Source organism: Medicago sativa, chromosome 8 (genome assembly GCF_051527215.1).
Source record: "Medicago sativa cultivar Bolivia chromosome 8, Bolivia_mono, whole genome shotgun sequence".
In the NCBI taxonomy this organism is placed as follows: domain Eukaryota; kingdom Viridiplantae; phylum Streptophyta; class Magnoliopsida; order Fabales; family Fabaceae; genus Medicago; species Medicago sativa.
The window spans coordinates 73,099,375-73,113,365 of NC_140756.1; the positions used below are offsets into that span (position 1 = coordinate 73,099,375).

The following is a 13,991-nucleotide window of genomic DNA, read 5'->3' on the forward strand; positions in this document are numbered from 1 at the left end:
AAACTGTCATTGCACCAACAAAACAAAATGTAGTGTTTCATAGTGAAGCAACTAGGCAATAAAAAGAACAGTTAAAATTAAAACTATAAAATAAGCCAAGTGGCTATTTTTTTTTTTTTGCTATTACTTTAGAGGAGTAATGCATAAACTAATATCTGCTTCATTAGCAGATTCACCACAGCCACAAAATGTAGATATTAATACATCAGCAGATGAATAATATCTATTTTCTAATATATTCACTATTCACAGCGATTAGATCAGAGTCAATAGACCGATTATAAATATTATTTTTCAAATTCGTCCAAGCAACTAGCTAATAATTAATGCAGAAAGTAGCATCTACGACAGGATCAGAATAAACTGCTGCCACAAAATGTAGAAGTGAAAAATACAGATTAGGTGTGCATGGATTGTCAATGATCCCCACAAAGTAGGAATTCCCCTAACAACTAACGATCTTTATAGTAACGATCTTCAAGATGATTGATTTTACCATCCAAAAAAGATTAGTGGCGCAACTTATCTTCCGTTTGCCTTTGCCCTCCGTTCCTGCATAATTTTCTAATTTATTGCATAACTAGCCCAAATAGGCAACTAGCGAGAGTGTAACTATGATTCAATAATAGCTGTAGAGTAGAGCTTAATTCAACAAACAAAAATAGCAATAGAGTAGAGCAGGTAGTTTTTTTTTCATTAAAAAAAAGATTAGGTATTTTTCATGAAAGGATTAGAGTAAATTAGACAATAGGATTTAGATTTAGTGCAATTTGTCTGCACGCGTTCATCACATCTGGACCGTCCATATTTTAAACTTGAATTTATTTATTTCTTAGCTTAAAGTTTGAGCTTAGAATCTTGGCCGTACAATGCACATTTGATGGTTCAGATGTGCTGACCGCAGTGCACTCACAAGTCACACACACGATAGGTATAGAAAACTAACAAATTGTTGTTTTATGGAAAATGGTAAACTTCGTGATTATTACTATCACGAAAGTTTCACGATATTTGTTACATGTTATTTTGAGCATCTTTACACCACGACTGCCTCTTTTTTCAACCAAATCCGGAGTTTGCATCCATTCACAGTCAAGTCCGTGGTCAACATTCGTGATTTTTCGCTAGACATTCCTTCGTACTAAATAGCATTGCTGTTGTTTTATAAAATTGATCCACAAATTTTAAGCTCTTAGGGGGATGTAGGGCCAGGTAACGCACTATATGTGCAAGTAGGAGTTTTGAGTTTTCATCCATCTATTCTATTTTGTCAAATGGACAAGTAAGTTGGTGGGGGGAATAAGAATAAAAGGTTGACAAGAAGATACCTCTCTTACTCATGGGTTTCAGGCAGCGTTCAACATTTTTAACTTAACTGAACAAAATACATTAATAATGTTGAAAACTTTTGGTAAAACTGGAATTTAGTGATGATAGATAAAAGAAAGCATCTTCCTTCCTTATAAATCTTATCATGGCCACGTGGAAATCCAATGCCAGTGGCAATCCTGTTGGTATTAGATATTCTTTTACCATAAAAATGAATGTGTATGCATAAGCCAATAGATATTTACATAAACAAATCATTTCTCATACCAATAGGATCTACAATATGCTTGATTAGATTCATTTATCTCAATACTTATCTGAAATGGTAGATTGGATCTATGAAGGACGGATACAGACACGGACACCAGATACGACACAGACGCTGACACGCCGAACTGTTAATAATTTGAGAAAATTACATAATTCAATATAATTTATATGTGTCCGAACACGACACGTGTCCGACATCAGAACACTCTAATCCGAGAAGTATCCGTGTTTCATAGGATAGGATTGGATCCGTCAATAACTTAATATTGATCACTTATCTGAAGTACAAGAGGTTTCAAGCAGTGTAGTAAAAATGTTCTTATCTCAAGACATTCCTTAGTTAAGTCTACTAACATACCAGCTTTATGAGTGAATATAATGTAACAGAAAGTTTACAAGTCAAAATATGGAAGAGCTCATTACACTCACAACCGATGGGACCAAAACTGTATAATGGTTTCAAGAGGTTTCAAGCAGTGTAGTAAAAACAGTGATTTATACACATTTTTCTGTTTTAAACATCCATTTAACTAATTCATATTCCTAGTGTTACTCTCAAAAGGTAGGCTTCATGGTTTGTGCTAGCAAACTTGAACTGTTAATTGTGCAAATCAGTTTACAAAGAGTTCACCGGCTGTCTCTCTTTATCAACTCAACCTCAAAACCAAAATGATAACACCCTGCATAAGAATAAACAATTTGTATTTAGCGAAATCATGTAATTTGTAAACATATCAAATTTAACTTTTTCTCTTCAACTAAATTAATTAGATATAAGTCGGTATACCACAATCTTTTGCTATATATGATATCTAATATGACAAGTCCCCATCCTCTTCAAGGAAAATCTCAGGATGTACAACTGCACTTGCAAAATTTAGAGCTCGTTGTAGCTTGCGGTGGTCAATTACTTCAACATCAACCAAGAAGATTGAACTAACTGGTCGATGATCTGAAAGCCGATTTTCTGCACTCTGATATTTAAGTTGCTTTATTCCTTTTCCAAGCCACAATATGCGATCACACCTGCATAATATACTTTGAACAATAAGTGTCAAATTAATGCACTGAGAAACTATTCACTTGCTTGCACTTACCATGCTGGAGATCTCTTTTTTTCCCCTACTTGTGTGCCCTCACCCACATATTTTTCTGAGTTAACTTCATACTTGTAAGTAGGTGGGAAGTTTATCAACCCCTCTTTCCATCCTTCAAATACATGTCCCCTACACAACTCATTGCTTAGCTACAAATAAAGTAACAAATTGCAAATTAGAAATCAAAGTATTATTGGGAAAAATCTAAATATGAAGTTGAAAAGAAATAAGGCCTAAAAAGTGGCACATGTCACCTTAAAAGATTATTTTGTAAGTTAAATCTATCTAATATGATATATGAAGTCAAAATCTATCTATTCGTGCCACCTACCAAGTTATCGATGCATCAAGTCCAATAATGTTGGATGTATATAAAAGTCTAATCAGAATCAAATGTGGACTACTACATAGACAGATCCTTGTGTGAATGTAGATTAACATCTGAGTCCAAGTTTAGTGATGACACTTGCAACCCCTTTGACAATTAGGCCTTGATAAAAATTAGACCATATTGGAGACCAGTAGTTTAGTCCAAATTTCATGATTCTTACCTGATCATAATTCATGAGTTCATCCCACTTCTTCTGAGCTACTCGCTTCCGAACCTCGCCATCCGTCATATTGATACGATAATTCAAATCTCCAAACCAGAAAATCTGACTGTTAGCAGAAAGCAACCCGTCAATGAATTCAAGATCTTCATTCACAACACCACTTAAAAAGATGCAAATAAGATGATTGTAATCTGTAGTCCCAAGTAGGTAGCTCGAATGGTGAGCTGAGGGACACTGAAGGAGCTTTAAGGGGGAGGTTTAGGGTTTGGACCCTAAAAGCTAACATAACTACTAACTTACTAACATGTGCCTATCCATAAAAATAAAAAAAAAGATGATAGTAAAAGGACAACTTTTTAAGTAAAGATAAACTTCCTTACTCGTGCGATGGAATTGTTCGTGGTTGATCTGTATCAAAGACTGATGAAAAGCGAGTGCGTTGTAGAATTTCATGAACATCTGAGTTTCTTCTTTGTTCGGCTCCATCTTTCTGACCGGAAGCCAGATGAGAACAAACAAAGCACATGCGTGACTGAAAAACGGACATGCTAACTGAAACAGATCCCTGCATTAGTGATAATTTGTTACCTCATCTACTAAGGTTAACATGAGCATCTTAATATTATAAATAAATCATAAATGTACACATAAAGTGGGTTTTCTTATGATCAGCGTATAAAAATGCAGATTGGTATGCCATGAATAGATTTAAGTCTTTCAATCAGGATCAATTAATTTGCATTTAAAATCTTGTTTAGTAAATCAAAATATGAGATATACAATCTTAATCTAACGACCAAGATCTATGACTACAAGATATTTTGATAACAGACAATTCGTGACCAATTCATGAACAAGTACCCTACCCACATGTGATGTACCAAAAACTATGCAATTTAAAAAATTTATGATGCCTTCGTTAACATTTGATCTAAAATCCTTATGTAGCAGGTGACACACATGAGCAAACCTATTTTGTTCAACTCTATTTGGTTCCAATTATTTTAGTATGGAATGCGCAATAACATAGAACAAAACTCATGGTTTGTAAAAGCTTATGTACCAAATGCTACCTTATAATACTATAAACCTACACTATGGTAAGTAGTGTTAAACTCAATCACAGGAAAAGTTGCATTACACCATTACCTTGTTTCCCATGTAACCCATAAGACCAACTCCAACAGGAGAAACTTCCAAATGATGAACATGTCTTCTCAGCTTCCTTTGCACCCAAACAGACACATATATTCCTACCATCTGCTTACTCACAATCCGAACATACTTAGGCTGTGATTTCACACTTTCTATTCCATTAACATCTTTGTCAATAGATAATTCGGAAAAAGTATCATTTTCTTCATCAGATACATCAACAAGGGAATCGAATACTTTAGGCATCATTTCTTGTTGCTTTTCTCTCCATAACAAATTCAAATTTCCAGAACTTTGGTGTGAACGCTTCGTTCCACAACCATACAAGGAAGCACTATCTATCAAGTCTAAGCCAATTCTACCGGAACTGCTTACTACTCTACGCAATTTTGGAGTCAAATCAACATCGCAAATTGCATCTAATGAACGCTCAGGCCAATCAAGTATAGTTTGAAGATCATCAATGTCATATATTTCCCTCAATTGAAAATTCTTTTCTATACCAATTATGCTTTTCTTTTCCTCATCCACAATATCCAGCGGATTGATTTGTAAATCAATATAAGAATTTGTTCTAACAGGAGAAGGAGGGGCGCTGTAGCTTTTGTGCTTTGTCTCTGGTTCAGAAGATTTGTTTAGGGTTCTTCGAATGATTTCTTCCCATTTTGGGATTGGTTTATTATCCTCTGCTCCAAACACATTTCCAGCATTCAATGGAACCACCTCTTGGAAACTGTCAAAGAGCAGAAAATAACAATGATTTAATGCTTGTTCACACTTGTTATTAACACACTAGTAACGCTCGTAAAAAAAGTTTGAACTTGAATTGTAGGGCTTTACCCCAAAGGGAGCCCTTCCAGAAATTCTCGAAGGCCAAGGATAAACCAAGGCCTAAGAGGGGGTTTGGAAATAGTTTTCAACCAGCAATAGACGCGCCTCGGTTAAAACCTCATTAGCTGCGTCATTGCCCCAAGCGCAAAGATACTTTCTTGAGTAATAAGCTCAGCTTTTTATAATACTTGAAACACATGTTGTTTATGATATCAGCGATGTGGGACATAACATGATAACATCACATTGAAATATATTAAACAAACTAACCCAATAATGTAAATATCTGATGGTTCTTCAGTACAAAGCCAACCCTCAATTTCAAGATCATTACATGGATGTTTTCCAGCAACATTCCATGTACCAATTGTTACCCTGAAAATTATCCAATTACAATTAATTTCATTAATATCTTTATAGTTAAGGACATGTCACATGATAATAATAACAATAATATTAGCATCATACCTCACTTCCTTGGTATTTATGTATTGAGCACGCAAAGTTTCTGATTTTCCTCTTCTGTGTCGTTTGATCATCTTGTATCCCTTACAAGATGTATCTGAATTAAAAATATCAAATCACATCACATGTAATTTTGACATAACATTTCATATACATATTGGTTAGTAACATATCAACACATTACTTAAGTTTCCTATCTTCTTTTGCAAGGAACATTTCAGCTCCATATTTGCATCACAAATACCAAAACAAGTAATGTTTCCTATCTTTAGATTCTAGATTTCATATCAAGCTACCATTCTAATAAGCAAAGACAGCAATGGTAGAAGAAGGTCCTTAAGAGAAAAGAGTACATTTGCACACAATGAGACAATCTTAAATAATTAAATTTAGCATAAAGAGTATTTTTTTTTTTTCCTTCAACTATAATTTAGACTGACGGATCATTCCAAATATTGAATAATTTTTTTTTTTGAAAGAATTCCATATATTGAATAAAGTATCGTCTGATGTTTGACATGGGAATATGGATTGTGTCCTTTGTGGAACATATTTAGAATTGTTGTAAATTTTGAAGATATTTCAAAAGTTTAATTTATTTTTCTTTAAATGAGAAATATGAAACATATTTTAGTAGAGAAATATTTATTTTATTATAATTATTATTATTAAATGTGTCACTACCTTTTGATATGAGTCATTAATTTTCCTATGATTTGTTCAACCTATCTGGAAAAATTTGTTTCTGTCACGTGATTGTTTTTCTCACATTACTTCTTTTGACTTATATACTCATATACTCATATTACTTCTTTTGACTGAGTCCCTATTATTTTGGGTATCATAATAGCACACGTTACTTATTTTTTAATTAAGAAACTGTCATTTTTAATGGTGCATTTATTTATTTTTAGTAGTGTATTTATTTATTGCTTTGAGCAATCGAAAAGGAATCAGCATAGATCTATACAAGAAACACAGTACACGATGAAAATTACTTCTCCTCTAAAAACAAAAACAAAAACAAAATTAGTTTTCTCTCCTCTCAAATATGGAGTTTCTGGGTAACATTTCATGTGTTTATCAAATTCGAGTTGTTCTGTCGCCTCTAGTATGATTCATACCGGAGAAGAACCTGTTGAATCCTGGGGGATTTGCGCTTATGAGGTGGATAAATCCTTAAGGACAGTGACTTCGTCACGCCTCAGGTTATATAGGTTTATAATTGTGTAGGTTTCATAATAATCGTTGGTGGATGATGTTGATAGAGATTTGTCGGTGGCCTGTTTCATACAGCAATATTAAGCACAAATAAGTTTATTTGATATCTTTTGTTTATCTTATTTCGTATTTAATTGTTTACACATTTTATGTTGATTATTATTTATAGAAATATTTTTATGCCTAATTTTACAACAATCTTAAGGATTTATCTTTTAAAGACTTATGGATGCGGTGAACCTTTGATTTGGGGAGAAAGTCGAATAAGTTGCTGAAAGTGAAAAATATACCATGAATATGTCATCCAGGTTTCATATACTCCATCTTTACTTGTTGAATTAAGAGTTATTTGTGTTAATTATCAAAATACTTGTAGCTAAGATATTGGGTGCAATATATGCCTATGAATTCATGAAAATGCTTGATTATCAATATCTTGTCAGTGTTCTAAAATTGTTGGTAGTATATTATTATCGAAGTAATTGTTGAAGCAATAGTGTATGTATATATGCAATATGTGAAAATAATTTTGAGACAGTTTAGAGTTATATTTAACAATGTCATGATTAAATATATGTACGTACCACTTTTGTGCTTATAATTGCTCAAAAACATGAAAATGGTTTATCCTTCTTTAACTGAAAAGTTGTCAGTATGTCCTTTGATATTTTGGGAACGTTTAGTGAATACAATGTGTGATATACATTGCATATTAATCATGTGTCCACTTTTATTTGAGTGATTTTATTCTGCTTAAATAGATTTTTGTATGTGGATACTTATTTCATGTTGTCAAGATTGATTTTGACTAAAATTAAGAAATTTATGTGTCTATATATATGAACTTTTAAATTTTTTATCTATAAATGAGATTTTACAATGAAGGTATTTGAATTGATGAATCAATTTGTGTTCTCTATAAAAGCAAATAAGCTTGTCACTATACGTACAATAACTCTTGAGACATTAGTTTAATTATTATATTTTAATTGGGAAATGTTAACTTGTGCACTCAAGGCACCAAGAAATTCTTGGTTGGTCACGGGACCAACACAAAGCCATTTGGTCACAGCCAACCACCATGTGACAGCTCATTCACATCTAAAGAGGGAAGAGAGAGAAGATGGGAACCGTGAAAACAAGAAGGGAAAAAAACGCCGGACACAATAATCCCACGCCGGACACAACGACGGATAAGGCAGCGGTGGCAAAGACGTCGATGTTGACAACGGCGATAATTGTGGTCACCGGCGACGACGTCATCAACAACCATGGTGACAGTGATGAATGTTCCATGTTGTGATTAAACATCAAACATCAACAGAACATGGACTGCGGATCAAACATCAAACAACAAACAATATAAATTATTTCTAGTTTCTAGAAAAATCATCTTCATCGTCCTCGCACATCTGAATTTTTTCAGCAGCATATGATGAAAGGCTAAAACTCTACTCTGTCATCAAAAATAACAAAGCAGATAAAGCATGAAGTATGGCAATTCTCATCTCTGTTCCACTGTTAACTGCTTGAATCATTAGTTAGCACAAGAGAAAACAATTAAAATGCTTTAATGGTTGTGTTTTAATGTCTGAAGATTAACTGAGTTTGGATTAGCATATTTTGATATCAAGAGAAGTTTTCAAACACAACATGTTGGTTGTGTCCGGCGTCGGCTCCGCTTTCACCTCGTCAACATCACTATCGCCGCCGCCTTCTCCGTCGTCCATCACCGTTGCCACCGCCTTCTCCGTCATCGTGTCCGGCGTAGTCATTTCAGTGATTCTTCTTCCTCGGTGGCATGGGATTGGGATGTTATCTCTCTCTCTCTCTCTCTCTCTCTCTCTCTCTCTCTTTACTGTTTTTTATTTTTTTATTTTTCTTGTTTTCACGGTTCCCATCTTCTCTCTCTTCCCTCTTAAGATGTGAATGAGCTGTCACATGTTGGTTGGCTGTGACCAAATGGCTTTGTGTTGGCCCTTGACCAACCAAGAATTTCTCCAAGGCACAAGTTAATGAGTCAAATGTAGAAACTTTTTATTGGAATTCGTGTATTACATTTAATTTGTTGACTTTTAATTAGTTGAATGCACAAATATTAATAGAATATTTCTATTTTTGGATTGCTTAACATGTGCCCTTAGGGCACAAGTTAACCTGACCCATTTTAATTATAGGCTTAATTGCATGTTTGGTCCCTTATGTTTATTTTAGTTTTCAAGTTGGTCCCTTACGTTTTGAAAGTTTCAAGTTGGTCCCTTACGTTTTAAAAGTTTTCAAGTTGGTCCCTTACGTTTTGAAAGTTTCAAGTTAGTCCCTTATGTTTATTTTAGTTTTCAAGTTGGTCCCTTATGTTTATTTTAGTTTTCAAGTCGGTCCAAAACATAAGGGACCAACTTGAAAACTAAAATAAACATAAGGGACCAACTTGAAAACTAAAATAAACATAAGGGACCAACTTGAAAACTAAAATAAACATAAGGGACTAACTTGAAACTTTCAAAACGTAAGGGACAAACTTGAAAACTAAAATAAACATAAGGGACTAACTTGAAATTTTCAAAACGTAAGGGACCAACTTGAAAACTAAAATAAACATAAGGGACCAAACATGGAATTAAGCCTTAATTATATTTTAAGGAACAATGTGTGTTTGATATTATGAGTCAATTTATTTACTGTGCAAATTTTAAGATGCTTTTGATATTGTTGTCACTTGAAAATCATTCAAGTAGACCTGAAGAGAATTCTATCTATTTTACGCAATGTGGGGGTATTGTCGCCTGAAAGTTTTTCAAGCAGAGGTGTATAATAAAACTAATCATAAATTTATTTTCCCCCTTTGTGAAGATGTTGTCGCTTAGTATTTATCTAAGTAGACCTGATGAAGTATATTATGGAAATTAGTTTGATTATATATCATATATTGTTTACAGAATGGATAATCTTTTGTATTAAAATCATACAAAGATGTCAAATAAATATGAATCCAATGAGAATAAATCTATAAGTAGATTTATCTTATGGATGAACAAGTTGTCGCTTTATAGACATTGATTTGTATTAATTTATTGTGTAATCCAAGTTTATATTTATAAATTTGATGAAATATGAGATTAATTGACTTAGAGATGTCTTAGTTAAAATTTGTGAATTTAGCGGATCCGTATATAAAACCCAATGGGAAGAAATTTAGGGAAATGAGACTTTACCACTCGAAAACGACAAGTAATGGGAACCCAGCCTCTGTGATTGGAGATCCCATGAAGAAGGTTCAATGGGTAAAAACAAGTTACTTGTTAGTTCTGTTAGCACTAAAATAACGTTGTCTCTTTCCTATAGTGTATGATAATGGATGAGATGTGCTAAAAAAATATAAAATTGATGGGTAAGCTTTAAAGGCTTTTAATGATTACCATAAGCCCTTATGGGTGGTGTTTGGTTGTAGCATACACTAGATGGAATCACCTATATGAGTGTCAAGTGAGGCCGCTTGCATGAGACCGTGGCGGGTCTCTAGAGCACTCATGAATACCAGGCACGCGCACAGCCTATTAGCGCACAACCGCGTAACAGCAAGAATTATGGGGGTGTAATGTGATTGTGAGACCTCTGACATACACCAAGTGTCTTGGGTTCCATAGCTTGCTAAACCAATTCACTGTGTGTTAAGTCTTATTAGTCTAGGACGGATTCCATAGCTTGCTATACCGTTCCGATGCATTATATCTACTATATTTACCCAGAAAAACTCTTTTCAACCTTTTTATTTCTAAACTTTTGAAATATGTGGATTGTTGTAAATTTTGAAGATATTTCAAAAGTTTAATTTGTTTTTCTTTAAATGAGAAATATGAAAAATATTTTAGTAGAGAAATAATTATTTTATTATAATTATTATTATTAAATGTGTCACTACCTTTTGATACGAATCATTAATTTTCCTATGATTTGTTCAACCTATCTGGAAAAATTTGTTTCTGTCACGTGATTGTTTTTCTCACATTACTTCTTTTGACTTATATACTCATATACTCATATTACTTCTTTTGGCTGAATCCCTATTATTTTGGGTATATAGCACACGTTACTTATTTTTTAATTAAGAAACTGTCATTTTTAATGGTGCATTTATTTATTTTTAGTAGTGTATTTATTTATTGCTTTGAGCAATAGAAAAGGAATCAGCATAGATCTATACAAGAAACACAGTACACGATGAAAATTACTTCTCCTCTAAAAACAAAAACAAAAACAAAAACAAAATTAGTTTTCTCTCCTCTCAAATATTGAGTTTTTGTGTAACATTTCATGTGTTTATCAAATTCGAGCTGTTCTGTCGCCTCTAGTATAATTCATACCGGAGAAGAATCTGTTGAATCCTAGGGGATTTGCCCTTATGAGGCGGCTAAATCCTTAAGGACAGTGACTTCGTCACGCCTCAGGTTATATAGGTTTATAATTGTGTAGGTTTCATAATAATCGTTGGTGGATGATGTTGATAGAGATGTGTCGGTGGCCTATTTCATACAGCAATATTAAGCACAGATAAGTTTATTTGATATCTTTTGTTTATCTAATTTCATATTTAATTGTTTACACATTTTATATGTTGATTATTTTTACAACAAGAATTTCTTGTACTAATGGCCACAGAAATTTCACACTACTCCCTCTATTCCATTTTACATGTTATTTAGCAAAAATACTTGTATTTTAAATTTTACAATAAAGTAATAATTTTTCATCTTATTATTATACCCTTAGGCTTTAACTATTATTAATATTTTTGTTTATCAATCTTTTTTCAGCTTAATTAAATGAAAGATAGTACATGTTGTATTTTTTATAAATCTGTGATATTAATTATATTCCTCAACTCTCTCCATAATTGTGGCACTTCTTATTTTACACTGATTAAGAAGAAAAATAATATATATAAGTAGGAAAATATTATTGAACCGTCAATCTATTCCTAAGGGCACAAATGCCCTCCATAGAGGCTTAGGCGCCCTCTAAAAGGGCTCCTGAAGCCTAGGCGAGTCCCTCCCAAGGGCACCGCCTCCACGGGCTTCTAGAATGCTGTAAAAATACTTAAGGCCCAGATTACTTGGGGCTTAAGTCACGCGAGAACAAGTCCACGAAGGGTTATAAATACCCCTCTTGAGAGCATTCTCAAGGCATCCCTTAGACATATTAAACCCTAGTTTCTGATATTGTACTCACTGCAAGTACAATTATAAATGAAAGAAAGAAAATAGTAATTTTATCAAATTAACCTTATCAGTTATATAGTTATATGTATTTTCACACTATTACCTTAAGTGTAAGGTAAAAAATTGATTTGAAAGTAACGCACATAATATTAATTAGGTTTAACTGAAATTTTGGTCCTCCTATTTTATTAAATTTATGAAAATAGTCATCATTTATTGAAATAAAACTTGTTTGTCGTCTATTTTCACATTTGCTGCAATTTTGGTCACTAACCCGAGTTTTTTCTTTAAAAATGGTGACTTTTGGCGTCAAAATATGTGAATTTAAGTCTCAAAAATGATGTTTGTTTTTAGACTCAACATTAGGGCAATAAATCGCTTTTTTTAACTCCAAAATTCACCACTTCTAAGATAAAAAAAAAAAAATATGTGTTGGAACCAAAATTACAACAAATATGAAAATAGAGGACCAAAAAGTTTAAATTTGAAAATGGATGACTAATTTGTGTGTTTGATAAAATAGACAACTAAAAGTGAAATCAAAGCATTGACATTTGAGATGGTCTAGAACACAAAATATACATAAAACATGACATCAATGGTTGTATACAAAAAAAAAATGACATGAAAGCCTAGGTATAAATATTAATTTTAAAATTCGTTCTTTGCAAACTATAGGGATCAGGGTAATCATAGTTCAGTTGATAGAGACAATACATTATAATATACAGGGATCAGGGTTCAAACCCCATACATTATACTTATTTGCTTAAAGGTTAGTTCTAGCAACTAGCATACTAAAATAAGCAGGACAATCACAACCACTCCAAACATAATACTATTAATAATTACTAATATTGTTCCTAAAAAAAATATTACTAACACTAATAATTACCAACAATTTTTTTTAAGCAATAATTACTAACAATATTATCATAGATTGTTTTGTAAAAAACAATTATCATAGATCGTTTAAAAAAAACTATATAAAGAAAGAATTACTTTTTCTCTGGTTCACTCCTAATATTAATCAAAATAGAAGTTCCATAAGTGTAGTTCAGTTGGTAGCTAACAGATATATTACGTGCATAGGTCGGAGTTTGAACTCCAAATTCCTGACTTCTCCACACATAATGTGTGTGAATCTAATCACTAGATATATCCTCTCTTTTCTTCTATTCCTTCAATTAAAATAACTACTACAGAGCAATATGCATGCAAATTGAAAGAACAAGAAAAAGGAATAAGAAAAGAGAGAAGAACACAATCACTCTAAACAGAAATAAGAATATATAGTACATAATGAAGCATATATACCATCATCTTCACTCTCAGTTTCAGAGTCAGCTTCATCTTCACTAAAATCATACACCTTTTGCTTTATATTCAACCATTTCTTCATCACTGTGGATGGCCAAAACACCTGCATTAATGAAACCAAATGATAAAATTTTAACAAAATGCAGCTGATATTTATATGTATATCCTCATAACATAGAAGTTTACAAAGCATGTTAAAAGTCTTAAGAGTTTACCTCTGAGCGTTTTCCTTTCCTTGCTTTCATTGCACTTCAAGTCAAAATACTCAAAAGTAATTACTTACTGTGCCATACTTTCAAAGCTCAAGCTTTTAAATATGGAAGCTGACAAATTAATAGGTAGCTATAAGTAACTAACTAGTAATAGGTTTAGGTCCTCTCAGATTGTAACAATCTCCTTTAATATAAGAAAAAACTATGTTGTGGAAAACCTCTTTATGCCCTTATGCCTTTTTAATGCAAACCTATCAAATTTTGGGGTAAATCTGGTATTTTCAACTTACATCTGTGGAAAATCTATTTATACCCTTATAC

General features: G+C 32.8%; 1 protein-coding gene and 1 non-coding gene across 2 annotated transcripts; both read right to left on the reverse strand.

Annotated features, from left to right (window-relative positions):
* Positions 1-1,939: 1,939 nt before the first annotated feature.
* Positions 1,940-13,851, reverse strand: LOC146901312 (type I inositol polyphosphate 5-phosphatase 2-like). The gene is made up of 10 exons (XM_085732849.1): positions 13,674-13,851; positions 13,456-13,561; positions 5,705-5,798; positions 5,507-5,611; positions 4,400-5,138; positions 3,631-3,815; positions 3,248-3,356; positions 2,697-2,845; positions 2,387-2,625; positions 1,940-2,279 (listed from the first exon to the last, which is right to left on the reverse strand). Exons 1-9 carry the CDS (start codon positions 13,701-13,703, stop codon positions 2,412-2,414), a joined length of 1,731 nt encoding a protein of 576 aa, XP_085588975.1. The 5' UTR covers positions 13,704-13,851; the 3' UTR covers positions 1,940-2,279; positions 2,387-2,411.
* Positions 5,238-5,388, reverse strand: LOC146901313 (U4 spliceosomal RNA). The gene has a single exon (XR_015024471.1). It is a non-coding gene; the product is annotated as a U4 spliceosomal RNA (small nuclear RNA).
* Positions 13,852-13,991: the final 140 nt, after the last annotated feature.